Source organism: Triticum dicoccoides, chromosome 1B, assembly GCF_002162155.2.
Source record: "Triticum dicoccoides isolate Atlit2015 ecotype Zavitan chromosome 1B, WEW_v2.0, whole genome shotgun sequence".
Classification (NCBI taxonomy): Eukaryota; Viridiplantae; Streptophyta; class Magnoliopsida; order Poales; family Poaceae; genus Triticum; species Triticum dicoccoides.
The window spans coordinates 670,504,720-670,531,276 of NC_041381.1; the positions used below are offsets into that span (position 1 = coordinate 670,504,720).

The 26,557-nt window shown below is 47.1% G+C and overlaps 5 protein-coding genes across 7 annotated transcripts; 3 read left to right on the plus strand and 2 right to left on the minus strand.

Annotated features, from left to right (window-relative positions):
• The first annotated feature begins 209 nt into the window (after positions 1 to 209).
• Positions 210 to 1,203, plus strand: LOC119349540 (monothiol glutaredoxin-S9-like). The gene has a single exon (XM_037617579.1). It carries the CDS (start codon positions 416 to 418, stop codon positions 842 to 844), a length of 429 nt encoding a protein of 142 aa, XP_037473476.1. The 5' UTR covers positions 210 to 415; the 3' UTR covers positions 845 to 1,203.
• Positions 1,204 to 7,180: 5,977 nt separating this feature from the next.
• Positions 7,181 to 11,661, minus strand: LOC119349541. The gene is made up of 4 exons (XM_037617580.1): positions 11,283 to 11,661; positions 10,328 to 10,437; positions 9,742 to 9,846; positions 7,181 to 8,403 (listed from the first exon to the last, which is right to left on the minus strand). Exons 1-4 carry the CDS (start codon positions 11,641 to 11,643, stop codon positions 7,576 to 7,578), a joined length of 1,404 nt encoding a protein of 467 aa, XP_037473477.1. The 5' UTR covers positions 11,644 to 11,661; the 3' UTR covers positions 7,181 to 7,575.
• A 151-nt stretch (positions 11,662 to 11,812) lies between these two features.
• LOC119349542 (protein N-lysine methyltransferase METTL21A-like) lies at positions 11,813 to 14,509 on the plus strand. The gene is made up of 2 exons (XM_037617581.1): positions 11,813 to 12,604; positions 14,281 to 14,509. The coding sequence occupies exon 1, from the start codon at positions 11,884 to 11,886 to the stop codon at positions 12,556 to 12,558; it is 675 nt and encodes a 224-aa protein (XP_037473478.1). The 5' UTR covers positions 11,813 to 11,883; the 3' UTR covers positions 12,559 to 12,604; positions 14,281 to 14,509.
• Positions 14,510 to 15,230: 721 nt separating this feature from the next.
• Positions 15,231 to 16,847, plus strand: LOC119312039. The gene is made up of 2 exons (XM_037587768.1): positions 15,231 to 15,393; positions 15,494 to 16,847. The coding sequence occupies exons 1-2, from the start codon at positions 15,250 to 15,252 to the stop codon at positions 16,646 to 16,648; spliced, it is 1,299 nt and encodes a 432-aa protein (XP_037443665.1). The 5' UTR covers positions 15,231 to 15,249; the 3' UTR covers positions 16,649 to 16,847.
• Positions 16,848 to 19,118: 2,271 nt separating this feature from the next.
• Positions 19,119 to 26,005, minus strand: LOC119349543 (monothiol glutaredoxin-S9-like). 3 transcript variants are annotated; one of them, XM_037617583.1, is made up of 4 exons: positions 25,875 to 25,973; positions 25,629 to 25,782; positions 23,709 to 24,564; positions 19,119 to 20,574 (listed from the first exon to the last, which is right to left on the minus strand). In XM_037617583.1, the coding sequence occupies exon 4, from the start codon at positions 19,837 to 19,839 to the stop codon at positions 19,333 to 19,335; it is 507 nt and encodes a 168-aa protein (XP_037473480.1). In that variant the 5' UTR covers positions 19,840 to 20,574; positions 23,709 to 24,564; positions 25,629 to 25,782; positions 25,875 to 25,973; the 3' UTR covers positions 19,119 to 19,332. The 3 variants fall into 3 exon arrangements, with proteins under 3 accessions (XP_037473480.1, XP_037473482.1, XP_037473481.1); XM_037617585.1 differs by lacking the exon at positions 23,709 to 24,564 and having other exon boundaries at positions 25,629 to 26,005; XM_037617584.1 differs by lacking the exons at positions 25,629 to 25,782; positions 25,875 to 25,973 and having other exon boundaries at positions 23,709 to 25,611.
• Positions 26,006 to 26,557: the final 552 nt, after the last annotated feature.

Genomic DNA, 26,557 nt, shown 5'->3' on the forward strand with positions numbered 1-26,557 from the left:
CCACGTCGCCCCCGTCACGAGCCGGGCCCGCCGAACCACCGCGCGGTCGCCCCCGCAACCGCGGCTGACGCGCCGCCACGTCACGCCGCCCTCCCGCGTCGCACTACTACTTTGCATGCGCACGCACACGGCCGCGCCGCGACCGGCGCGAGAAAGCCGCGGTCGCCGTCGTCCTCTCTCCGCGTGGGCCCCGCCGCGGAGAGAAACGCTCGCCACCGCGCTGGTGACGGGCGGGTGACGTACGCCGCTTCCCGCCGTGAGCTCATCGCGCTTTATATATCCGGCCTCCCAACGGCCATTGCCCATCACACCACGGACGCAAGCAAGCTGCGCAAGGCACCCAGCGCAAAAGGCAGCGGAGGAGGAAGAAGAAGAGCTCGATCACGTACGTACGACCCCCGGCCGGTTGGTCGAGATGTACCAGGCGATCCCCTACAGCGCGGGCCGGCTGCCGGCGTGGCCGCGGCGGTCCGAGCAGGCCGAGGCCGACGGCGCGGCCGGCCAGGAGGGCGGGCTCGCCGACGCGGCGGCGAGGGGCGACGGCGGGGAGGCGGTGAGGCGGGCGGTGGCGGAGAGCCCGGTGCTGGTGGTGGGGAGGCGCGGGTGCTGCCTCAGCCACGTGGTGAAGCGGCTGCTGCAGGGGCTCGGGGTGAACCCCGCCGTGCACGAGGTCGCCGACGAGGCCGAGCTCGCCGCGGCGGTGACCGGGGACGAGGCCGTCGTCGCGCTGCCGGCGGTGTTCGTCGGCGGGAGGCTCCTCGGCGGGCTCGACCGGCTCATGGCCGTGCACATCTCCGGCGAGCTCGTGCCCATACTCAAGGACGCCGGCGCGCTCTGGCTCTGAGCCTGCTCCGAGCAAAACCAAAGACGCATACGGGACGGGGTAGACTACGGACGTACGCACAACCGTTTGATTAGGAGTTAATCTTTTCTCCTTTTGATTGACTCTTGAGATCATGTGAGTTTCTGTTGCTCGATCTTCAGTCTCTCTTGATTGGGATCAATAATGGAGTTCTAGTATGTACTAGCTAGCTATAGTTAGGCTTAAATTCTTTTGGTTAGGAGAGGAAAAATTAGGAACTATTGTGCCATCTCGTGCTTATTTTCGACCACACGCTTGTAAATACATGGATGAGTGAAGAGGGGTGTACTATTTAGCACTGTATAAATCATGTTCCTTTCATCTTGCACATCAGTTTTCTAGATGCCAATTCATGTTATCTTTGAAGGTTTCTTTCAGCGGGCTTATGATGTTATCATGAAATGGCACTGTGTTGGATATTTGTAAATTGTAATGCATGGCAGGTGGTTTGTTTGTTGCAGCTGACTTCCCCCCTCTCTTCTTCTGTAGTAGTACTCCTCAAAATGTAAGACGTTTTCGGACATCATACGTACGGTTCACCACCACGACACTCAAACTAAGCTGGTGCTAGCTGCAATTTAGTCGATGTCATGATGAATCTTATCGGTGCAACAATGACATGTGACGTGTGATTTATCATCACGAGCTAACCTCACCCACGTGGCGCCTGCAGGAAGCTAACCACCAAGTTATTAGTATAAACAAACTAATCATGATACATTTCCTACGAAGGTTGATTAATTCACTTTCACCCTGCAAAAAATCCACTCTCCCCGAAGAGCTCAATTGCTATGATTTTTCATTTGCTCATGGTGCCTTTTGTGTGTTGGTTTGAGCCAACATACCCTCTACCCCACATGTGCCAGCCTTTTCTCCTTCTACAACGATGCAACAACACACACAACACACGACCAAAAGACCTCGAATGAACAACACAAATAACCAAGGTGTATTCTTACTGTCAAAATGAATGTTAGGTCGATGATGTGTCGGGTCCCACATCAAATCCACAACCAAGACGATAAGAGCTCCCTTTTGTCAATGTAGAGAGCTCCCTAGGGAGTTTAGAGAAACTCCAGCAAAGTCCCCCTGATGGGCAAATCGCCATGAAAACCATGAATGTGGTGATTCCGGCTAAAAAACGCACTTTAGCAGAGTCGCCATATCATGCCATGTCATTGTAATTTGTGGAGCACACTCCATATCTGGTCTCTAAAACTCCATATTTGGAGTCACTGGGCTGCCTTTGAGCACACTCCATATGATAGCTGTGTGTGGCAGGAAGGAAACTTTACGTACGTGGTCGTCCGTCTCACATGGGATGATATGAAAGTAAGGGAAAACGGATGTCCCATTAATAAATGGGTCCCACGCGTGGAGGCAGCTAAATATGGTGACTTTGAGTTTCTGCATAGCTGGCGCAGGCTTCCATATCCATATAGAGCACGCTCTATATGCATTATTGAGGTTGTCGGCGTGATGCACAAACTCAATATAGATACTCGTAGGGATGCACAAACTCAAACTAAATATTTGCATTATGCATTATGCATTATGGCATCGTCGTCATGGACTAGGATGGACGGAAGTGGACGGCGCTACGGCATAGAAGGGGAGGTGTTGGCGTGTGCGGGAAGAGTAGCAACAGGCGAAAATGCCGCTCGCATCAAACTATTTTTGGGATGGAGTGCGCTCTAAAATATCCCCCCACAATGAAGACCCGCAGGCTTAATTTGGAGCGGCCTCATTATGCAGATAGCACATGGGATGAGGACTCTACTAGACCACTCTTTGCCCTAAAAAAACCTAGACCGCCCTTTTCGACAAATATCGCCAAATCAGACGATTATTATGGCATGGATCACTGTGATTCTGCTAAAATTGCTCTTAGAAGACGACGATGGTGTAACTTGCGGCAAGAAGCAAGATCTTGAATCACACGTCCGCATGTCGGCCCCTAGGTATGTGAAGTAGAAACCTACCTTGCAAAAAATGACAAGCTACGACTCAACGGCACGTACTATGTAAGAATAAGCATATACATAGATCGCTACTGTGGGTAGGTGCCGGTGGGGAAACAACGAGAGCCCCATGACTTGTCGAGGGCAAGGTACGTAAAAACCGAACAAAATGACATGGGTGCATGCGTGCATCCTTGTGTCTTATTATTATTTTATTTTGTTTTTGCTTGCTGTTGGGTGCGACCAGATCGACAAAATCATGCGCAGCACGTACGTGCAGGTGCCCTACGTCAGGCTGGCCGGAATGGCACTGCCCAACCAACTTTGGATAGGACCCGTTTGTCCCCAACGGAGAAGAAAATTCGACGACGTCTATTTGGAGCAAAGTACACAAGTCGTACTACGTGCGTAGGAACCAAAAATCCGAGTTCGTCATGAGAACTTGAGCCCAAGTGGCCAAGTTGTGATGGCAACTCCAACGCACAACCCCGAAAGAACGAGTTTTGTCCGAATTTTATCAGTTTGAGGTGGCAATGGGACGGTGGTCGGCGGATTTATGGATGAACCGGGTGTGCGTCGAACGCGCGGCCGCATCTGATCCGTCGTGCATGCAAATATTTGAAAACAACAAAAGATGTAGCTAAATGGCATCGGCCATGGTACATGCCAGCGTCCGCGGTTCACGCCAGTTCATGCCGGCCGGCAACAAAGCCAGCAGCCTACAGAATGGCCTTCCTTCAGTTTCATGCCGGCAAACAAAATCAGCAGCTGGCACACTAGCAATCCTTCAAAATGAACATGTTTTTGACGTCGACAACAAAGCCAGCGCTTGGCACACGAGCCAACCTTCAAGATGAACAAGTTTTTGGCGTCAGCAACAAAGCCGGCTGCCGGCACATGAGCCAGCCTTTAAAATGAACAAGTTTTTTACGCTGGCAACAAGGTGATACTGCGCGGACGAACGCTCGACGAGCCTGTGCTAGCTGCGGCCATGTCAGCGACCGAGAGAATAGTCGACGAGGGTCGGCACAACCCTAACGTGAGGAGGGTGTGTGCCTTGGCGGCGATGGACTCCTTGTCGTCGAAGTCGGCCTGGTGTTGCGCAGCACGCGGCGCGGCCACCTCGGCGGCGTAGTCGGTAGTGGCCTTCTTCTCCGCCACCTTTGTCCGCCGGTTCCTCCTCTTGGCTGATTCGGCGTCAAGCTTGGGAAGCTCCGCCAGGGTGAGCTCCAACCGTGGCTTCTTGGTAGCCTTCTTCTTCTCCGCGGGGCGTGCGGCCGCGACCGGGCCGCCGGCCATGGAGGAGGGAGGGGAGAGGGCGCGGGAGGGTTTGGGGCGAAATGGAGGAAAAGTGGGTGGATGTGTCCCCGACAGGCGGGCAGGGGAGGACAAGGGCGCGCGTCCCGTCCATCCGGGCGCTGTCAGTTTCGCCGCAAGCACGGCCGAAATTTTGACCGAAAATAGGTTGAAAGCGATCGAAAACGGACGTCCATTTGCTCCCGCGCGTTGAGCCGCGTCTTCCGTCTCCGCGTGCACTCCCACGGACCCAGCCCTCCTGAAATTCCACACAGTAAAATTGAAGCTAGTTTCCCGTTGAAATTGTAACATGGAAATTCCCCAGCACCACCGTGCCAATCCGAGGTAGGCGCTGATCGATCTAGTATTAGCTTCAACAGTGAAACACTGATCAAAGGCAGTGTCTCAGCACTAAGACGGAGATTGCGTACGTACCAGGAAGCTAGTGCGAATATGAAATTGGCCTTTGACCATCTCCGGCCGTTGGGCAACCACCGCAGTAGAGCTCATGCGTCGCTGGCGTGGCATGCATCACGCTCCTCCGACTCCGATCATGGGAATTCTGCCTTTTCTTCTAACGGGAAAACGACATGATGATGATGGTATACCCTCTCTCGATCAGCTTCTCAGGAGTGTTCCCTCGAGGTAAAAAGGGGTTACCGCATGCGCATGAGCTGGTGAAGCCGGCACGTCGCGCTCACGCGCAAATCGCCCGGATCCAGATGAGCTCAGCGACCCGAGAAGCACGAGGGCGTGAGCCAACGGATGGTGGGTGAATTGAGTTGAGAGAAGAAGAAAGGGACGGTGAAAAATATCAAACTGAAACGGTCAAGAATTTCCAGAAGATTTGCGTCACTTGTGCCGAGCGAGTCTATGGCCAATGAATCGTCGGAAAGCATTCTGATGACGCTGAAAGCCTGAAAAATAGTACACGCTTGCATGGCTTCAACATCAGGCCAGTTGGTTCTGAGCGTTAGGTAGATCTCTCTTTTTCCGAGTCTTCAACTTTTACGTGATTCCTATCGTAATTGAACCGAATTGTTTCTGGTGAAATTCATGTGAACTGTCATGGATTTTTTCGAGCTCCTTTCACGGCTTGAACTTTACTAGACGCATGGTAATCTTGATAAGAAGATGAAATAATATTGACACGACGACTCTTGGAATCCAAAACCCTGTTCCTGGGCTAGCACAATCTGCAGGAGATGTGGTCACAGATTAATCGACTGATGTCACTCGGGGCGTCTAAAACTCTAGCCAGGGAGTATTAAAAACGTGTAGAAGCAACCGCGCGACGACGACGACGACGACACCGACAGCAACGTTGTCGCGCCCGCCTACGTGGCGCGACGAAGGCCACGGCAGGACGACGTGGGGTGGAGATCCGGAGGATCGCACCCTGACATCAACGTGTTTGACAACTAGCTACCCGGTGGTTGGATGACAGTACCACTTAACAATTAGAGGAGATAGCACTTAATTAATTACACTATTACCAGGAGTACGTACTACCGGTAATGGCCTGCCAAGACGAACGGCTCCTGGCGCCAGTTGATGTCACGCCCCTGCGCATGTGCTCATGGACGTACGTCATGGATCACCAGCAAATGGTTTCCAGCCCGGCCTAGTGGGAGGAGGATTTTGGACTTGGTCTTTGTTAAGCAAAAAAATATGCATCTTTTGTTGTTTATAATCTACAATCAGGCTGCTTTGGATGCTAACTATGATTAGTTAGGCTCTCCGGCATCATCAAGTCCAGGGGAATGAACCTATTCTATCTCCCCCTTGTGCCAAACCGACAGGATGGACTTGTGCTGGCCTATCACAACTTGCTTGATGCCGGAAACGAGCATGGACCCTCCCTCTATAAGGCTGGCTGGAGTGGAACAAAAGCTAGCTAGATAGGAGGATCAGGCATCAATATCATCATCATCATCATCGTCGACGTCCTCGTCGTGGTGATGCATTGTTGTTGTGTACCACTACCTGTTTTGATGCCAGGGAACCTTTTTCTTTTCTTTACAAGAGAAAGCACTTCATATTAGTGCAAAAATACCACATGGATATGCCGGTTTATCGGTCGCGATTTTCATATATGTAAAAGCGCAGAGAATAAAATGAAAATAAAGAAGAAGCAGGCACCGGATAGATTTTGTTGCTCTCTTTTATGTTTCATTTTGCATGTACATATGTACTATCGTTCTATGGTTTGGGGCTTCAAAAAATACCCATGAAAAAGAAAACATGCCTGTGTATTTATCACTGGAAAAAATAGCGTGCTATGGCGTCCTGAGAATTGTCTCACTAAATAAATCAATGTACAATGCCTCGCTAATAGCATGTTATAACGCGATATAGCACGACATAGCATATGCTAATAGCATATTTTAAGGCTAGCGCTATTTTGCTACAGCAAGCTATTTTTTTCATCGGTATTTATCGGCTGCGATTTCCATTGTGTACGTGGTGAACTGACCTGCAATGCGGAGTGAGTTCAAGCGGGTCTTATCCAGACACGGAGAAGATGAAGCCATGGGATGGATGATGGGCGAAGAGTGCTGCTCTCACGAGCAACCGGCATGTGTGCACCCTGGCTCCTGGATAGCCCTTGGGGCGACGCAAGGGCCAAATTGTGTGCGTGTGTGTGTGTACAAATCGTAATAATATCTGGATTTGGACATGGGCAGGGTGTCAAGATAGATGATAGGCTTCAGCGTGTACCTGGACAAGGATGAGAAAACAAAATGAGTGATGATGAAGGAAGGCAAAACAACTGGGCAGACACGGCATGTGATGCCAATCAAACGAATGGAACCTTTGCACGGACGAGCGCACCTCTCTTTCCAGATCAAGCAGAAGATACCACCATGAGGAAGAAAAGGCTTTGCTTGGACCACAGCGGTTTCTCCATGGAGTGGGAGGCGAAGGGGGTTCGGATGCCGTGCCTTCGCCGCGAACATCTCTCACCTTGCAGTCTACGAATCAGCGCAATTGCAGTGCCCATGTTGGTCCTTGAGGTGGTGAATATGTTGATCCTTAGCAGATTGCAGATCATACAAAGTAAGACTGAACTGTTTGCATTGCTCTGTTTCCCTAGGAAAATCAACAAAGTAAGGATGTAACGTACTACAAAGATGTGACCAAGTACAGGTCACGAAGGTACAGATCGACAGCTATAGGTTTAACAGCAGTCAGCCTTGTTCTGGACTCCTTATCAGTATGACAACAGTGCAGCATAGCACAGGCCTAGCACCGAACTGACACAAGCCGGCGAGTGAAGCGCGTGGATATCCATTCCCGCATTTCCATGGACCTCCACACCAACGGGTACACGGGAGCTTCAGCAGACAGCTTTCCAAAAAGGTTTGCTAATTAGTCTCATGAGCTGAGCAAAAGCACAGTAGGCCCCTAAAGCCAACTGGCACCTCTTCGACATCGAAAGTGTTTCTTCTACTTCTACAGTGAGTCAAACCACGAATCAAAGTCAGCTGATACATTCGAGGAACCAGAAGGTGGAGGCGCGTTGGCATTCGAGATGTTCTGTTCCCCCTGTGCAGGCGTAGCTTGTTTCTGATCACTCAGGCAGAAAGGGGTGTCGGCAAGCAAATCATCCACCGAATCATCGATAGATGTTACATCAATCTGCTTGGCATATCTGAAGTCGTCAATGTTGCTTTTGGAGTCAAAAGTTGGGCGAGAAGATAAACTTGATGCAGCAGAACCATCATTCTGGACAGATAAGGATGTCTCTGAAAGCAAGGCATCTAGATCATCGTCAACAGGAGAAAGTGCCGGCGATTTGGACGTGGTGCTGCTAGACGTGACCTTCTCATTTGACTCCTTGATCTTCATACCTTCCAAAGTAGAACTATTTCCAAACGACTCGTCTAAGCTGGAGCTGGAAAGGTGAGTTCCATCGAGTGAATTAAGAAGCATATCGAGCTCTTCCTCTGGAGCCACCATCCCAAGCTTCGACTGTTCTCCGTGGCCTGCATTTGGAACAGTGCCTGTGATTCCTGTGTAGGCTTCAGTGTCTGAATGCACAGGTCGAGGAATAACTTTGAATGATGTTGTAGCTTCTTCTTCTGCAAAACATTCCGACTGATGATGTGTTTTCATTGGGTCATCAGAATGAATGTTGCTAGCATGGTCAGGACTAACAGCATCTTTCCCAGGCTTTATGTCCCTGAAGTTATGTTGAACCAAACTGCCTTTAGCATCAGACTCCAATGTTGTGCCCAATTGAATCAGTATTTCATCATCTTCGTCTTCAGAAGCAACAGCCTAGGGAATAACAAGATGAATCAGCCTAGGAGAAATCAGATGAACAGAGGGATATCAAGTCAAGCTGAACGGATTTGAAAGAGGCTTAAGCATACATGCATGTTTAGCATAAAAGATAATGTTTATAAAATAGGCACATGCATACAACTCCTGGGCTCCTGGCTCCTGGAATTAGGACCTTATAGACACATGCATCAATATTGATGGCTCAGATGAACCACAACACTCCAACAGGTCAACAGCAGCTTTATCTTTGTCTATTTTAATATTGTATGAACCATGCAGAAGACAAATTAAGGGTGGAGGGTTTAATCGGTCAAACAGTGAAATAGGGATAAAATGTCTACTACATTACCCTATATAATCATTATGGATGGGTACTGCTCCAATGAAGGGAACAAACGTGTTCCTCCAATGAAAATAACATCATCAGAAATAACACGGAAGCTTATACAAATTTTATTGCTTCAGTTAACAACAGAGTATGTAGTGCAGGAAATTGCCGTGATGGTGAATGCAGCAGAAAGCGGTGGCCAGAATAGCCAAAAGGTCAGATGCTAAAGTACCCTATCCTTGTTGCAGAAAATTGGGAGATCAGCGGAGAAAATGGCAGCATAACGAGGCAGACGGGCTAGCTAGGAGGTGGCAACTACTCCCTCCGTTCCTAAATATAAGTCTTTTTAGAGATTTCAACATGGACTACATAAGGATGTATATAGACATAGTTTACAGTTTAGATTCACTCATTTTGCTTCCTATGCAGTCCATATTGAAATCTCTAAAAAGACTTATATTTAGGAACGGAGGGAGTACTAGTCATGATTTACGAAAGTGCACGTAAATATTTAGAATGCAGCAATTGATAAGGTTTGAATACCAAATTGTTTATGGTAGTATTTGTCAGGAAATATGAATTTTGATTGAAGGTTTCTTCGTATACAGATTGGATTAGACTTTGTCGTCCATTTTCATTTAATATAAGAAGGGCCTCTCCAAAATCTAACAGATCATCAATTCGTTTACACCTCATAATATTACATGTTCTCCTAAACTACTCTTATCTATCAGCAAACTTACTGCACCTAATGCCAAAATCTACCACAATTAATTTACTTCATTGCCATTTGTCAAAATTAACCTCAGAGGTTATTATAAAACTGGAAACTACCAACTGAAAGGAAAGTACCAACATGAAACAAAGTTAGCAACTGGAAATAGAAATTGCAGTACTGTTTTTACTTAAAGAAGGCATCTTAGTACTCTTCCATGATTCAATACATTCAATATTTATAACATCTGCGAAGCTGAACACGGTAGCAATAGAACAGAATGTAGTACCATATCCTCGGGTAGTAGATTTTCTTCCATAAAAAGTCTCTGGGAGAGCTTAATCTTTGAGAGTTTGGTGGCCAATGCATGGAGATCCATGGAGAGAAAAGGCACCTGAAATTAGAAGAAAATATACTCCCATATGAATATGTGAAAAACTGATGGTCCTGAAGAAGCCACCAAATTCTGAACAAAAAGGTGCAATAGTTTCGTAAGTAAAAAACCACAAGAGTCCACCAATCCAAATAAACCTCTACATTACTTCATATTCTTTTCTATTCAATAATCTAATACGCTGATATTGTCTATTTGATCCAAACACATTTTCCTTCCATAAACTTCGACAGATGCTCAGACAAGGAAGGGACCAAGGGCAACTCCTGCCAGAATCCCATGCATTTTTAAACTAAATATTTGCTCCCAGAAAATTATCTATACCTACTCTTAAGACAACATCAAACCCAACGCTTGTGTAGAAAAAAAGGTAGGGATTGGACCTAAACATCACCTACCCAAACAAGCACCAAAGCAAGTTATAAATTGCATCAAACAATACATTTCACAAACATGATATAGCACAGTAGCAGATATGTACCTCAAAATCTGGTGCTAAATCATCCTCTAATACGAAATTATCGTCTTCAAACCAGGACATGATCCCTTCCGCTTTAGCCTCAAGCATAGATGTAGAAGCCTGCATAAAATCTAGAGAAGGAAACATAAATTAAAATCTTAGCACCGCTAGAATCAAAGCAGTCACATAAACAATGGGCCACATCCTAATCAGCACGTGGTGCTATGTTCAGCACAGAAAAGCAGAATCCACATATCAATTTTGCCAAAATTATTTGCTAACTCATTGTGGTGGGGAATTTTTAATATCGCTCCAAGTCAATCAAGGGATATATGCTCAATTCCAGTCCTAATAAGAACACAGTAACTAATGATGAAATGCAAAGGAGGCCTTATGATGTTTGATAGACTCGATTCTAAGTCTTTTAGGAAGAAAACATCTTACATGAGCGTTCACAGCAGGAATTTAGTCATATTCGAAGCAAGGATCACCTAAGCATGGTTGAAGCGATAGGCTGAATAAACTTGCTCAATGAACAGAGGGTGGCAAATAACATAGTCCACACTCAATTTGCAGAAAAAAATATGAAACAGTGGGTGAGTGATTGGTATGCTCCAATAACTCGTTATTGTTGGAATTTTCAACACTGCACCTAATCAATCTACAGGTTATCTGTTCAATTCCAGTCCTAATAAGAGCACAGTAATTACTACTGAAATGCGAAAGATATCTTATGATGTCTGGTATACTCGATTGTAAATCGGCGCTGCCGTTAACATGATTAGGAACGAGTCAACAAAGCATTCGTTACTTTATCAAGTATTCACAGTACAAATCTAGTGATATTTAGATTAAGGATCGCAATGATGACCTAAGTGGTTGAAGCGACGAACTGAATAAGCTTGCTCAATGAACAGAGAGTGGTGAAACATGCTGAGAATAGAAGCGGCAGCCGAAGCTGGCAACGAGAGCTCACCAAATGCCGAGTCCTGGGAGGCGAGGCGGCCGGCCGCGCCGAGGCCCCGCTCCTCGAGGGGCTGGGCCCGGGCCTGCTCGAGCAGGAAGGCGAAGTCGGCGCCCTTGCTCCGCGGCGCCACCTCGCCGGCCCATTCCGCGGCGTCGTCGGCCTCGGGTTCGTCCTCGTAGCGGTCCCAGTTGGAGGGGAGGTTGCGGCTGCGAGGGGCGGCGGAGGAGGAGCCGCCGCCGCCGCCGCCTCCGCCGCCGGCGGCGGCGGCGCGCTTCTGCTTGTGCGCCGCGGCCGCCGCGGGGGTCTGGTGGGTCCGGCGGCCGTGCACCGTGTGCGAGCGCTTCGACCTCGCCGCCGCCTTGGGATCCATCGGGGGAGCAGCGGAGCAGAGGGGAGGGATCGATATTTGCAGTTCAACCCCTGACACTCTTCATCAGAACAAATGTGCGCTCGCCGAGGGTTTCTATGTAAATTCGCAGGGCCATTTTATGATTATACGCTTTCACGAGGGCCTTAAGCTTCTACGGCCTCAGGACAGTTCCGCAGAGCAGAGAGCCCAGGCAAAACCCTTCCGTGGCTGGCTTGACGGGCGGCGGCGGCGGCGGCGGCGATGCGGTTCACGGCGTCTCCGGTGGTGGAGCTGCCGGTGGGCGGCGCGGTGCTGAGCTTCGAGCAGGACAACGACTCCTTCGAGGTGGGCACCTCGGTCTGGAACTCCTCCCTCGTCCTCGTCAAGTTTGCCGAGCGCTGCCTCGGCGACGAGGCGCTGCCCTTCGCCGACGCGCTCCGCTTCGCGGGCGCCCGCGCCATCGAGCTCGGCGCCGGCTGCGGGCCCGCCGGCATGGGGCTCTCCCGCCTCGGCCTCGCCGACCTCGTGCTCACCGACACCGCCGCCGTCTTCCCGGCCCTCCGCCGGAACCTCCGCCGCAACCGCCGCCACCTCCCGCGCGCGCCCCGCCTCGCCCAGCTCCACTGGAACTGCCCCGCGCACCTCGCCCAGCTCGCCGCCCCGCGCCGCTACGACCTCGTCGTCGCCGCCGACGTCGTCTACGTGCAGGAGTCCGTGCCCCACCTCGTCGCCGCCATGGACGCGCTCGCCGACGCCGACCGCGGCGTCGTGCTCCTCGGGTACCAGATCCGGTCCCCCGAGGCGCACCAGGCCTTCTGGGACGCCGTGCCCGCCGCCTTCCCGGTGATCGAGAAGGTGCCGCGGGAGCACCTCGACCCGGAGTACGCCTTCGAAGAATCCGATGTGTTTGTGCTCCGCAGGAGGCCGCGGCAGTGAGATTTCGTTCTTGTTGCCAGGCATTTGCTCGTCATTTGCATAGCAGGTTTGCAAGAATTGCTTATTCCAGTTCAAAAGTTTGAGTACTTAGTTGTGATGGCTGGTGAAGGCCTCTGATATACAGTGCTGAATGTTTGGCTTCAATGGGTTAATGTTTAAGTAACATGTCAAGTTTCGCCGATGTTTTGCGGTGTAAACATGTCAGGTATTTCATGTTCACGATCGTATTTGTCCATTGCATTGGGTGATCGACAAAAGAAATTCAATGTGTAGACTTAATGGAGTTGTAAGCATCCTAACACTCAACTTCTATGTCAAAATCAAAACTTCTGTGTCAAAATCAAATCTTCTTGTGAGTGACGCTCTGTCTTGCTGGACTGATGAAATGCCCCTCTTTCCAACTAGGGTAAGGGATTAACTGAATGTGACTTCAAATTAAGAGATAATTGACTCAACTTCTGGGTCGAAATCAAATCTTCTTTGTGAGTGACACTCTGTTTTGATTAACTGATGGAGAACTGGAAATGTCCCTCCTCCCAACTTGGGCAGGAGATAATTGAATGTGACTCCCCTGGTATGCAAAATCTAGCTGAGTACACTGAGAGGATTCTGTCATGTCTTCTGTTGTTTAAAGCAAGTAAGTATGTTTCTGCTGTGGTTTTATGAAATGGTGGTGAAAACCTGATAGGATTTGTGAAAGAGCCACTAGTTTTGGCCTTTTGGGAAGCGTGGTGCTTATACGGCTTGAACTTAAAAATACAATGATTCTGTTTCTGTCTATGGCACATTGAAACTGTGCTGTATGCCCATTGCGCCCTTGATGAGGCGAATCCAGTTCCATTTCCCATTTTTACCTTTTGGTGTTGAAGTTGAAGCCATGACTGGATCCAAGGGGGTGAATTGTGGGTCATGGATGGGCTGTTGAAGCTTGCGATTCCGAGTGATTTGCGCATGGGCTTGTGTCCATCCTGAAGTGTGTCTCTTGCTTGGGTTATGCCTCGGGGGGCTGTACCATGAAGAGGCATCAGATGATCAAGCAGTTTATGCTCTGCTCATATTTGTTGCATTTTGTAGGGAGTTAGACCTGAGCATGGACTGGCCCTCCCTGAAAGTGATGGGCTGTAGTAGCTAGGGCTCCAGTTCTCCACCTAAAACACGGTCCAAAAGGCTGAAACTTGTGAAATGTTATATTGATCTGATAGAAAGTCTTGTAGATGCAGTACAAGATATACCCTCTCCATTTCAAATTACTTCGCATATCATGTCTCGCGTAAGTAACATGCTATTCTTTGTCCGGGCACCATTGGCCTTATTTCATCCGGTACCTCCGGGGATTTGGATTCTTTGAAGGTGCAAGTTATTATAGAAGCTGTATATATCGTTCATATACAGGTATGATGCATATGATGTTTTAAGGCAATAAGTTATGCTGGAATGAAAATTGCACGACAAGTGCAGCAGCTATTACAGCAGCTTTATATGTCGCTCATGCTTGCTGTAATCTGGCACAAGCTTATGGATACTATTTCTGTCGTATTGCATTGTAATTTAGGTCCAGCTTATGCATTCTATTTCTATGTCGGATTGCATTGTAATCCGGCACAAGCTTATGGCTTATGATATTACAAATGTCTCTGCGGCGCACTTTACTAGCCGAATTTCTGAATGAAGCTTAGAACACAAATGTAGTACTATAACTGTTTTTTCTTTATGATGTTTCAGTGGAGTGTACTGTCGGACAAAAGCGTCGAGGAAAGAAGGATCAAGGCCAAGGTGGTCTTGTCTGATGATGATGACCGGAGCGAATCCAAGGTTCTCGTGCAGGTTAAGTGGAAGAGGAAGGAGCTCAATTTGGGTGAGAAGCGGATGATTTGTGTAAAAGGGATATTCAAAAATCGACAAACAGTTTTTTTAAAAACGGTTAATCAACAACTTTATTTTACACTTCAAATCTCCTCTGTTCATTTACCAATGTATATGTATATGTATATACTAGCAGTAATAACCAAACAAAAAGGCCGACTATATTGAAGTTGGCTTAAAAGACGATTGGGAGTGAGTCGACGTAGCTGAACCGTTGGATTTTTGTTGGACGTTCCCTTATGCTTTCTTCTTCCTCAGGCCTCCCCTTCCATCTACCCGATCTAGCACCAGTTGAACCGCTTGCTGCCGCAACCCACGGTCGGCGGCGCCCCGCCCCGCCCTCGCTGCCGCCAAGGGCTTCTAAGCCCTTTTCTTCAATCGTTAACGAACTCACAAAAAATCATGAATATTACAAAATATTAATGAATATGCTGGCTTCTTTGGTTGATGAGACCAATCATGAAAAATATTCACCAATTTTAGAAAACATTCCTGAATTTTGAAATTGTTCCTAATTTTAAAAATGATTTCGCATTTTGTAAACGTTCACTTATTTCAAAATATCAACACACTTTTCTTTTTTAAAACAAAAACCGAAAAAACCATAAGAACAAAAATTCGTTAAGCGTTAGGCCTTTGGCAACGGGGAGATGCAGAACTGGGCCAGCGCCCATGACCGCGCTTTGTGACGACGGCACCAGGCAACAAGACGCTAACGATCCGCTCCCCCTCCCGACCCTAGGCGACGCGACGACGACGTTCGAGACGAGGGCGCTGACCCGGCGGAGGCAATGCCGCCGCCAGGAGGAGGAGGAGGAGAAGGCGGAGATGGAGGAGATCACGGGCACAAGGGACCGGCGACCACCCACGGAGACGGAGGCCACGACGAGGAGGACCCATCTGAATCTTCTCTGTCGCCGCCGTCGTCGTCGCTGCCGGCCAGGCCTCGCCGTCGTCCCCGTAGAGTCTGAGGTTCGCGCTCGTCATCTTTCCCTTGATCGATCTGGTAGATGTACTATTAACTCTTTCCTTCAAAAAAGGAAGATATATATCGTCTCTGCGTTTTTTTTAGAATAAGAAGAGGAGGCACGAGCAGGCCCAGGTGTTCATCCCGGAGGGCGTCCTCATGGTGATCCTGTCGCGGGTGCCCTACAGGTCGCTATGCCGCTTCAAGTGCGTGTCCGGACCATGGCTCGCCCTCTGCTCGGACCACGGCGTCCGCAAGAGGTCGCCGCAGACGCTCTCCGGCTTCTTCCATTTCAACCGCGGCTGGCGCTTCCACAATTACTTGTCTCGGGAGAAAGGCCCTCCCATGGTCGACCCCGGCCTCCGTTTCTTGCGCGGCACCTTCGGACACTTTGAGGTCCTGCAATGCAGCACCAGCCTTCTCCTCTGCAGATGCTGGAAAGCGCCCCATCCTAAGCTACTCGGTTGGAATTCGTTTCCGGAAGGCAGGGCTGTTGAGCGCTTCAGATGGGGGCCCGAGGCTGATCAGTTCGATTATGTCGTCTGCAATCCTGCTACTCGGCAGTGGGCTTTGCTGCCTCCTGTTCCTCCTATAGAATTGCACAATCAGGCAGATGGTGACCTTTTCCGTGCCATCGCAGGCCATTACCTTTTGGGTTTTGATCCAGCCGTTCCTTCATGCTTTGTGGTGTTTGTGCCCGTATTTGGCATTGGCCTGCCGATGACATGGATCTACTCATCAGAAACCAGAGGATGGACTTCCATCCGGTGCCAGTTGGATGATCATGTTAATAATCCACGGTGCTTCTTTCTGAATGGCACTATCCTTTATTTCTGTAACTCTCTTTCAATAGTCACGGTGAACACGAAGGGAAATGTGTGGCGGGAAATGAAATTGCCACCTGCCATGACAAACATATATGTTGGCCCTTCCTTTGGGCAGTCCCAAGGATGCCTGTATGCTTGGCGGATGGACGATTGCCAGCTCTCTGTTTGGGCTCTTGAGAACTATGATGGTGGACAGTGGACCCTAAGGTGTACTGTCGACTGTTTGGAACTGTTCGGAAGGGATTGTCGCAAAGAAGATGAGTTCTACCGGATGTTTGCAATTCATCCAGAATGTGATATGATTTTCCTTATTGACAGAAAGGAGAAGACATTGTCATACGATATGAATAACAAAAAAGTGCATGCTATCTGCGCTTCTGGAGATTTCCCGGAAGGTCTACCTTACACTCCCTGTTTTGAGGAATGGACATGAGATGCTTGTCTTGAGTCGTTGGGTATATTCCAAATCTTGTAGTTTTGAAGCTGTGGGTTTGTTTGTTCTTGTTGTATAAATGCACTTGAGTTTATCTTTTCATATTGTGTCCGGGTGCATGCCCTTCTTTTGCTTTGAACAATGCTAGTTAGCCATGAAGAATATATCACTAGCCCTATGATGAGAAAGTTTAACTGCATGAATAAAGCTAGCCATTGTTCTATTTCATTTCCTGTAATAATTATTGATTTCACTCTTTGAGTTCATAATATGGGGTTAGATAATATAGTATGCAACTTGCTGTCCACCAATTATCGATAACACTTGAGGTTATTCCACTTTTTTGTGTTTTTCTTCTTCAGATTTGCTAATTCACATCTTGATGAGAATTAACAAATTCTCATCTAACCCCTATGTTATTTGATTCTACATGAAGATTAGTGCATATTTTTCCTTTTTCCATTCTAATGTCACTTAGATGAGATTTAGTTAATTCACATCTAGATGAGAGCTGGCCATACCCCGTACTTCTTCCTTTTGAAAAATGCATATGATGTTTTCAGGCAATAAGTTATGCTAGAATGAAAATTGTACAACAAGTGTAGTTATTATTAGCACACTGTAATCTGGCTCAAGCTTATGGACACAATTTCTAAGTTGGATTATTGCTTTGTAAACTAGGGTAGCGTATTTTACGTTTCCAAACAGCTTCGAGGGAGCGTTGGGCTTGTAATGTCAATTGCGGTCTTGGAAAGTGGCAACAGCTGGTTCTGGCTTATGACCTCTAGCCCCTTGGAGTATGTCTCTGCGATGGACGCACTCTACTAGCCAAAATTTTGTATGAAACTTACAATACAAATGTGGCAACTGTGTTTTTTGGAGTATGAAACTTAGCAAAGACCAAGTCCTAATTAGCCAAAATCTTCCTTCCCCTAGGGTGGGCTGGAGGCCGTTGGCAGTGATCCATGACGTATTTTCAGCAGCACATGCACAAAGGTGTGACATGGACTATCCAGGAGTCTGTCTCGGCAAGCCATTGCCTGCAGCATAAGTATGTACACTTATGTCATCCAACCACTAAGCTGCCTACTTGTTCAAACATTGTTGATGTCAGGAAGTGATCTGATCTTCCAGATGTTCATCCCACTCTCAGATCGATCATCGTACCGTGGCCTTGGTCGCCCCACGTAGGCAGGCGGCACAAGGCGCTGTCGGAGTCGTCATCACCTGATTACTTCTACACATTTTTAATTTGTGATGATGATCGTCTCCTGGTTGATTGTGCACCTGAATTCTGGGAGGCGTCATGTCATCTCTTCATCAAGATTACCACGTCTCCAGGTGGAATTCAGGCGGTGAAATAACTTGGCGGTCAGGAAATCAACAAGAATATTACAGGAATTTCAGAAGAAATATTTTGATTCAAGTACGACGGGAATTAAGAAGAAGAAAAAAAAAGATCTACTTAACAATCAGAATCAACGGGCTGAATGTTGAAGCCATGCGTGCATTTTTTTTCCAGCTCTTCAGCGTCATCAAACTGCTTCCCCTCGCACGTTTCACTGGTCATAAGACTCTCTCGCATAATTCACCCATCTCTACCTTCTGGAAATTCTTGACCTTTTCAGTTTGATATTTTTCACCGTCCCATTCTTCTTCCAATTCACCCGCCCTCGTGCTTCTCAAGTCGCTCTGAGCTCATCTGAATCTGCGAGAATTGTCTGTGAGCGCGACGTGTCAACTTCTCCTGCTCATGCAGTAGCATACTCTCTCTTTTTTACCTCGAGGGCATTCCCTCGACTCTCGACAGCATTATCTCACGTCGTTTCCCCGGTAGAAGAAAAGGTGGAATTCCCATTCATTATCGGAACGCGAAGCATGCAGCGTCAGCAATGCACAATTAGTCAAAGTTTCTTTCATTTGACGCATCGATCTATGCTTTGAACAGACTTCCATTTGTCATGAGTACCTATGTTTAAGACAAGACTCGGCACCCTGCTGAGCCCATCTGAATCCGTGCAAGCTGTGCTGAGCTTGACGTTCTAACTGCAGTAATATTTTTCTAGCTGAATGGCATTTGAGCATGCGTCAGCAATGGGTAGTTATTCAACGTACGTATGGAGATAGTCAACGCTCTTTCATATTTGTACTAGTGCCACGCAGTTTCCTCAAGAGCGCGTGATAGGCTATAGGTCGGCGTCTCGCAGCAACCAGTTTAGTACCTCGGAAAAACAGACAGTGGTGCTGCTGGGAGATCTCCTTGTTAAACGTTTACTTTGCCTGGGCTCAACTTTTCATGATGAACTTGGTTTTTGTGTTTTCAAAACAAAGGAAAGAGATTTGTCTCGTCGATTAATTAAACAGAAGAGAAATTGTTCAGCTAATTTTTGGGAGGAGGTTTCTCTTCTCTACACTATCAGAATATCCGACACAGTGCCGTTTCATGAAAACATGGCAAAAACAGAACAGATTGATTGTCATCCAGAGAATTTAAACTATCATCGTCTAGCTAACTATCATCACCATTACTGATTGATCCCAAACAAGAGAGGAAGGTCGAGCAGCAGTAATTCACATGACCTCACGAGTCAAAAGGAGAAACGAAAAGAAGGAGAAGAGATTACTGGTTTGTACTAACTCCTAATCAAACGGTTGTACGTACTACGTCTACGTATACATATGTCTCAGAGCCAGAGCGCGCCGGCGTCCTTGAGTATGGGCACGAGCTCGCCGGAGATGTGCACGGCCATGAGCCGATCTAGCCCGCCGAGGAGCCTCCCGCCCACGAACACGACAGGCAGCGCGACGACGGCGTCGCCGCAGGTCACCGCCGCGGCGAGCTCGGCCTCGTCGGCGATCTCGTGCACGGCGGGGTTCACCCCGAGCCCTTGCAGCAGCCGCTTCACCACGTGGCTGAGGCAGCACCCGCGCCTCCCCACCACCAGCACCGGGCTCTCCGCCACCGCCCGCCTCACCGCCTCGCCGCCGTCCCCCGCGAGCCTGCTCTCCTGACCGACCGCGCCGTCGACCTCGGCTAGCTCGGACCGCCGTGGCCACGCCGGCAGCTGGCCTGCGCTGTACGGGATCGCCTGGTACATCTCGACCTCGACGCCGATCAATCGGTGCGTGGTGCCGTGGTGTGTGCAGATTGCGTCAGTGGTGTGACGGGCAGCGGGAGCGAGGCTGGACATATAAAAGGGAGGGAGGTGAGCTCATCGGAGGAGAGGGGTGGCGTCACCCGACGACCATCAGGAGCGCCGGCCAGGTGTGTATGCATTCTTCTCTTGGGCGGCCTCCACGCGGCGAGGACGACGGCGACCGCGGCCTTTTCGCGCTCCGTGACGCGGCTTGCCTGCGGCCTTGGCGTGCAACCATCGGTGCGACGCACCCATCGCACGGCTGTGCATGAGCTCCCTCACGCTGCGGATTTTCTCTCTAAAAAAAAAACAGAATACGGATCGTGATACTGGACGTCCCGTGGTACCTATTTCGTTCTGTAATACTCTCACACCATTAAGACTAAACAAAAATCAAGTGGAAAAAAACTCATCGCCTGTGTAACATATCCACAAAATTCCCGTGAAACAGATTCGCATATGCAGAAAAGCGCGCCAAAATATACTCCTGAAGGCGAGAGAGACCTACAACCTCGGCAGAACAATCAATGGCGGCTTGACCAGGGCAAGCACAGATAAATTCTCCTCTTGAATTGGGCAGCCAAGGAATCCCGTCCCTGATGGCTTCTTCGAGTCTCACGTCCCCGGTGGCTTCTCCAAGAAGTGGTCCGGTGAACCAGGATGCTCCTGATGATTCTCAGTCACCAAAAGTAAGAAATCGCACTTTGTTCTTCACGATGAATCACCGGCAAATTCTCCTGCTGTACCGTTTTAGAACTTGTACAAAAAACCATGACTAGCGACCACGATCTGCAGGTGCGAAACAACGACAAGAAGTTAGTTCTGTTGCATTTCAAAAAACAAAGTAGGAAACATGTATAGTACCCCGATTTTCACATTTAATTGGATGAGAAGACGTTCTTGCACAAACCGTATAATGATATGAAATAAAAATAGAACAAGGATTGCAGAGTCCATCTTGATTTCTCCTCTAAACCTTAAGACTACTACAGTATTGATCCCTCAATGCACTGCATGTTTCCCAAGACGAATATGATTGCAGGACAGATAAATATGATTCATGAATTGGTTGATCAAAACTTGTGGTAGGAAAATGAACTAAAGAGGTACATTAGTGTTAAATATGACATGCTTACTTTCTTTGAGCATTTTGAACGGCTAGTTTCAGATAAAAGATGTGAAGAGGTGAAGTATGACTATAAAGCAACACAAACTACTCCAAAGTTGAAGGCTGAATCAAGCCATATGCTAACACAAGCTGCAGCTACATATACTCCAGCAATATTCAAGATGTTTCAAGATCAAGTGCTTCGGACTCTGAACTACGACACATTGCTTTGTGATGAAAGTGACACAAAGTTGAAGATTTATACAATAAAATTTCATGGCACACAACGGGAGCATGTTGTTAGATTCATTCCAAAACAAGAAAAGGTTAGTTGCAGCTGCAAAAGGTTTGAGTTTTCTGGAATCCTTTGCTCTCATTGCTTAAAGGTACTTGATATTAATAATATCAAGCATATCCCCGGAGAATATATCTTGAAAAGATGGACAATTGATGCCAAAGTTCTAGATATAACAAGCAAATGCAACCCGCATGAGAATCTAAAAGCAAGAATGTTCAATCGCTACAAGGAACTGTGTAGAATGTTCTTGAAAATAGCTGCTCGTGCCGCTGAGTCAGAAGACTCATACAATAAGGCTGCTAAATTTGCAGAGCAATTAGCACAAGATGTGGAGAAATGCTTGAAGATTAGAGCTGATCCAGATTTGGAAGACTCATGTACTAAAGAAGGTGCATATTATACTAATAATAATTTCCTAGACTATTGACAAACAAAGACTGATATTTACCATTACAGTGGCAGCAGGAGTGAACATCCCCTGTAGCAGAATTTCAAAACACAATGATGGGTTTGCAAAGCCAAAAGGTATGAAGGTCAAGGAGAAGAGTGTCTAAGGATCAAAAAGGCCCGTTGGTGGATTTGAGAAAGCAACTTCAAAGAAGAAAAGGAACACATATGATATTGTACAACTAGAGCCCCATGGCACCTCAAAGGTATTATACTTCATCGCTTTGTCTCTTATAAAAGCTTCAACATTATTGACATTTCATATCATTTTTGATAGGCCCCTTCGAAGAAAGCAACTTCAAAGAAGAAAAAGAACAAAAAAGATATTGTACAACTACAACCTCATGGACTCTCAACGGTATAACTCTGTTGCTTTTTTGTTATAAAACACTCAATTGTATTGACCTTTCTCTATCATTTTCAACAGGGTCCTTTGGAATTTTTTGGTAACCAAATGGGTGCATCTCAATTACACTACAACACTATCCTAAATGCCTCAATGCAACCATCAATTGATAATACCATCCCGATGCCACCGCATACCCAACAACTGTTGGCGGGATTCCAACCATACAACACAACAGCGGTAGAAGTAGTCCATTCTTTCAAGTTTACGATTTTTAAACTTTATTGAAACTGAACTTTGCTACTTTGTGCACAGGGTCATCCGACAGACCACATGTCCACCTATTTACAGCAGTAGAACTCTGCTCAGCCAACACCTATCCTAAATGCTACAATGCAGCCATCAGCTGGTCCGAGCTTCCCGATGCAACCACAAACCCAAGCCCCACACAACAGCCTAGTGGTACAACATTCCACCCTTTCGAGTTTTCCAGTTTTTAAACTTCACTGAAACTGATAGTTGCTACTTTGTGCACAGGGTCATCCGACAGACCACATGTCCACCTATTTACAGCAGCAGAACTCTGCTCACCTATCCTAAATGCTACAATGCAGCCATCAGGTGGTCCGAGCTTCCCGATGCAACCACAAACCCAAGCACCACACAACACTCTAGTGGTACAACATTCCACCCTTTCGAGTTTTCCAGTTTTTAAACTTCACTGAAACTGATAGTTGCTACTTTGTGCACAGGGTCATCCGACAAACCACAAGTACACCTTTTTACAACAGCAGAACCCTGCTTTGAACCCCTGCCTGATAGAGGCCATTGGAGCCTCTAACTATAGTTCGATTACAGGAGAAAATCAAGGCTTCCTTCTTCAACCGAAGGGGACATCTATTGTAAATGCTACAATGCAGCCATCAGTTGGTCACACCATCCTGATGCCACCACAGACCCAAGACCCACACTATACTCCAGTGGTATAACATTCCATACTTCCAAGTTTTCCAATTTCTCAACTTCAATGAAACTGAAATTGCTACCTTTCTGCCCAGGGTCATCCGACAAATCACATGTCTACCTATTTACAGCAGCAACACTCGGCGCAGAATCCATCAGTGCAAAGGACCATTGGAACCTCTACCTCTAGTATGATGAACAGGACAAAACCAAGCCTTCCTCAATCAACCGAAGCCAGCATGATCTATTTTGTTGTTGCGAGTTTTATCTCATGTGTGTTTTGAGTTCAAAGTGTACCATCAACTAAATGCTACTAAATGTCCCCAATCAAATATACTAGTTACATATATTTTTTAATTGCGTACTAATTCATAGAATTAGCTATGAACAATTTTCCACAAGCATCCTGCTCATATGAGCCTCTAAGCTATCCTTCTCATTTTAAGTTACGATGACCAGGATCCCAATGATCCATTTCAATTATGCATAATATATGTACACTGAACCATCTATCTAAATGTCATGCTTAGAGGCATAAAGCGAGTAGAGAACAGATTGACAATCAACCCGAATTTAGCATGCAAGGAATCTTATTTAACTGAATGAAAGCAGAGTACTGTAATTGCTATTAGCTCTCCCTTCTCTGAATTTAACACACATCTTAACTGAATGAAAGGAGAGTAATGGAATTGCTAATAGCTCTCCTTCTCTGAATTTAACACGCATGAGACGGGAATGGCACAAGAAAAAGAGGAAATTACTTGTGTTATGCGTACTGCATGTATGAGCTGCAGTCCCTTTCTTCTTCCTCTCTCAGTACCAAATTGATGGCGCTGATGCTGATTCTCGATTTCCTTCCCCTCTATACTCGGCCCCTCCTCCACAAGCCCGAGCACCCGCCAAGGACACGCCAACCTCTTGCGTGGTCGTCCCACATGCACCCGCTAGGCTCCACATCTCGGATCAGCGAGCACGGCACTGCGTAGGATCCCGTTCCCACCGAACTGCTGTGCGAGTAGGTCGAGCAGGCGGACTACGGCGGCGGCCAGCCGAGCCGGGGATGCTGATTCAGCAGGCGGACCACGGCGGCGGCCAGCCGAGCCGGCGATGCTGATTCAGCAGGCGCACGTGGGCGGCGGCCAGCCGGGAGCCAGGATGGGGTGAGATGCGTGAGTGCGCGCGCCTGAGTAGAAGCTGCACGGCAGCGCGCCGACATCCGGTCGATGGGCAGGAAGTGCTTGGAGGCTCGAGGAGCAGGAGCAGCAGAGGACATGGAAAGCTTCAGCTGAGCTTGAGTTCCGACCAAGGAGAGGGATTGTGGATAAGGGATGTATCCATATCACGATCTGTATTCTGTTTTTTTTTTGAGAGAAAATCCGCAGCGGGAGGGGGCTCATGCACAGCCGTGCGATGGGTGCGTCGCACCGATGGTCGCACGCCAAGGCCGCAGGCAAGCCGCGTCCGATTATGTGCATGCAACGCGCCGTGACGTGGCGGCGGGTCAGCCGCGGTTGCTGGGCGGTTTGATGGGCCCGGCTCGTGACGCGAGGCTATGTGGCAGGTCACGATTGCCGGGGTGGTTGGCTCTCTCTTGCTGCTTGGTGGGCCCTGAGCCGGCTGGCGCACGAGGACATGGGCGAAAATTTAGGATCAGGTTGCTTCATTTCTTATAGAAAAGTATGTTTTTTTTTCTTTAAGTCCCTCAAAATTTTTTGATACACATCTGGTCCTTCAAGTCTCAAAATCGGATAAGTTTGTTCCAAAACCAGTTTATAAGCACGCTGACCGGGTTTGATCACGTTTGACCAGGGGTTTGAGTGGTAAACAGTAAATTCAAAAAAATAGCAAAAAACTTTAAGATTTGGGGCGACCAAGATGCTTTGGTTCCCGAAAATTTATGTGGTGTTTCGACATCCGAGGATCTCGTCACAAAAAAAAAACCTAATTTTGGCTCACAAAAAAGCACTTTTTTTTACAGCTCCTTGGATATTATTTGATCAAAATAATTTACACGCACCAAGTGCACCTAAGTATGTTGTTTATAAAGAAATTAGATTTTTTTTGAATTTACTGTTCATCGATCAAACCAGATCAACATGGTCAAACCCCGGTCAAGTGCTCAAAATCTGAATTTGGCCAAAAAACTTATCCGGTTTTGAGACTTGAAGGACCAAATATATATCAAAAAAACTTGAGGGACCAATCCTATACTTTTCGAAACTTGAGGGACCAAACCATACTTTTCTCTTTATTTTTTGCAAGGGGTGCCAACACGTTACTGATCTATTTGGACAACTAGATGATGCCCCGCGCGTTGCTGCGGGACTTTATGCTAAAATTAATTGTTTTGAGCATTATTACACTTAATCTCAAGAAAAATATCCATTGGAATTTTGAGTCAATAAAGAGACACTGTGCACAAAAAGACTTCTTTTTTTAGAAAAAGATGTTGAGTCGAGAAAGTTGAGGAAGGAATGTTAATAGTTGTATTGATGTAAAAGGATTAACCATTCAGATATTGTCACTGTCAGTGAGAAAAATGGTAGTATTGCACTATTGCAGAACTACTGTCATTGTATTACTGTTCCACAAATCTTTGTCTAACAATTTGGAAGAGCCGAAAAACTTAGTAAAGCAGGCTCTCCCTAGAGGTAAATATTATCTGAGCTTCTGGAGGTCACCTGATGTGGCTGATATGTGATATGTCCATATCTTCTAGCTCCAATTATCAGTTTCTCTGCAGCTACAAAAGCCATAAAAATTTCTGGGAAAAAGTGCCACTTAGTCAATAGTACTAAAAGTGCTACATGGATAAACGGACTGCAGCCTGAAGTTCTGAACAAAACGCAATTTTCTTTTCTTAGTCATCTTGCATCGTACATCCTTGTTTATACAAATTCATGTAATCAGAACTGAATAGAGCATACCAGAAGCATAAGAACAATCACTGAACCTGTTGACCCCAGCCACCAATGCCAAGTAGAATTCTGCTCTGATCTTGTTTTCCTATGCAATCGGGTGTAAAGGGATCAAGGGAAGTAACAAACCCATGCAAGCACACGTCTTTGAAAGACATACTATCTGAAACATTGGAAACACATTTGAACAAAAAAGAGATTTTAAGATGATAGTAGTAAGATGGCTTTCTACATAACGACTTAAAGGTTTAGAAGAATTTCAGAAGTGGCAGGAATGCCACTTGTCTCGAAGTGTAGATTAAAACATGTAGAGAAAGGGGTCACCTTGTTTAACTGAATTTAAAATTGACCAATGTAGGAAAGCCAGCCATCACTAACCTGCAAAAGCCTCAGGAACAACCAAATTAACATTACTAAGATGTGTACTAATGGATAGCAGTATAGCACAAAGGAAAAGCCTGACGAAAGAATTCAATCAGGAACTATGTATGTGTGTAGTGTAAGATGAAGCGTAAGTAAATCAGGAACTATGTATGTGTGTAGTGTAAGATGAAGCGTAAGTAAACTGACCTAAACCACATTGTCATGTGAAAAGCAAACTGACCGATGCACTTCTGTAAATTAAGGGGTATTTAACCGGAGTGTACCTACTACATAAAAGATACTATACTGGAATCCTAATAGGAAGGTTT

Bases quoted from the DNA above. Each gene is read 5' to 3' on its own strand.
- LOC119349540 (XM_037617579.1), top strand. From the start codon at position 416: ATGTACCAGGCGATCCCCTACAGCGCGGGCCGGCTGCCGGCGTGGCCG.
- LOC119349542 (XM_037617581.1), top strand. From the start codon at position 11,884: ATGCGGTTCACGGCGTCTCCGGTGGTGGAGCTGCCGGTGGGCGGCGCG.
- LOC119312039 (XM_037587768.1), top strand. From the start codon at position 15,250: ATGGAGGAGATCACGGGCACAAGGGACCGGCGACCACCCACGGAGACG. The intron at 15,394-15,493 runs GTTCGCGCTCGT...CGTTTTTTTTAG, and splicing joins TCGTCCCCGTAGAGTCTGAG to AATAAGAAGAGGAGGCACGA.
- LOC119349541 (XM_037617580.1), bottom strand. From the start codon at position 11,643: ATGGATCCCAAGGCGGCGGCGAGGTCGAAGCGCTCGCACACGGTGCAC. The intron at 9,847-10,327 runs GTACATATCTGC...TTCTAATTTCAG, and splicing joins ATTTAGCACCAGATTTTGAG to GTGCCTTTTCTCTCCATGGA. The intron at 8,404-9,741 runs GTACTACATTCT...GTTATTCCCTAG, and splicing joins ATCTACTACCCGAGGATATG to GCTGTTGCTTCTGAAGACGA.
- LOC119349543 (XM_037617585.1), bottom strand. From the start codon at position 19,839: ATGTCCAGCCTCGCTCCCGCTGCCCGTCACACCACTGACGCAATCTGC.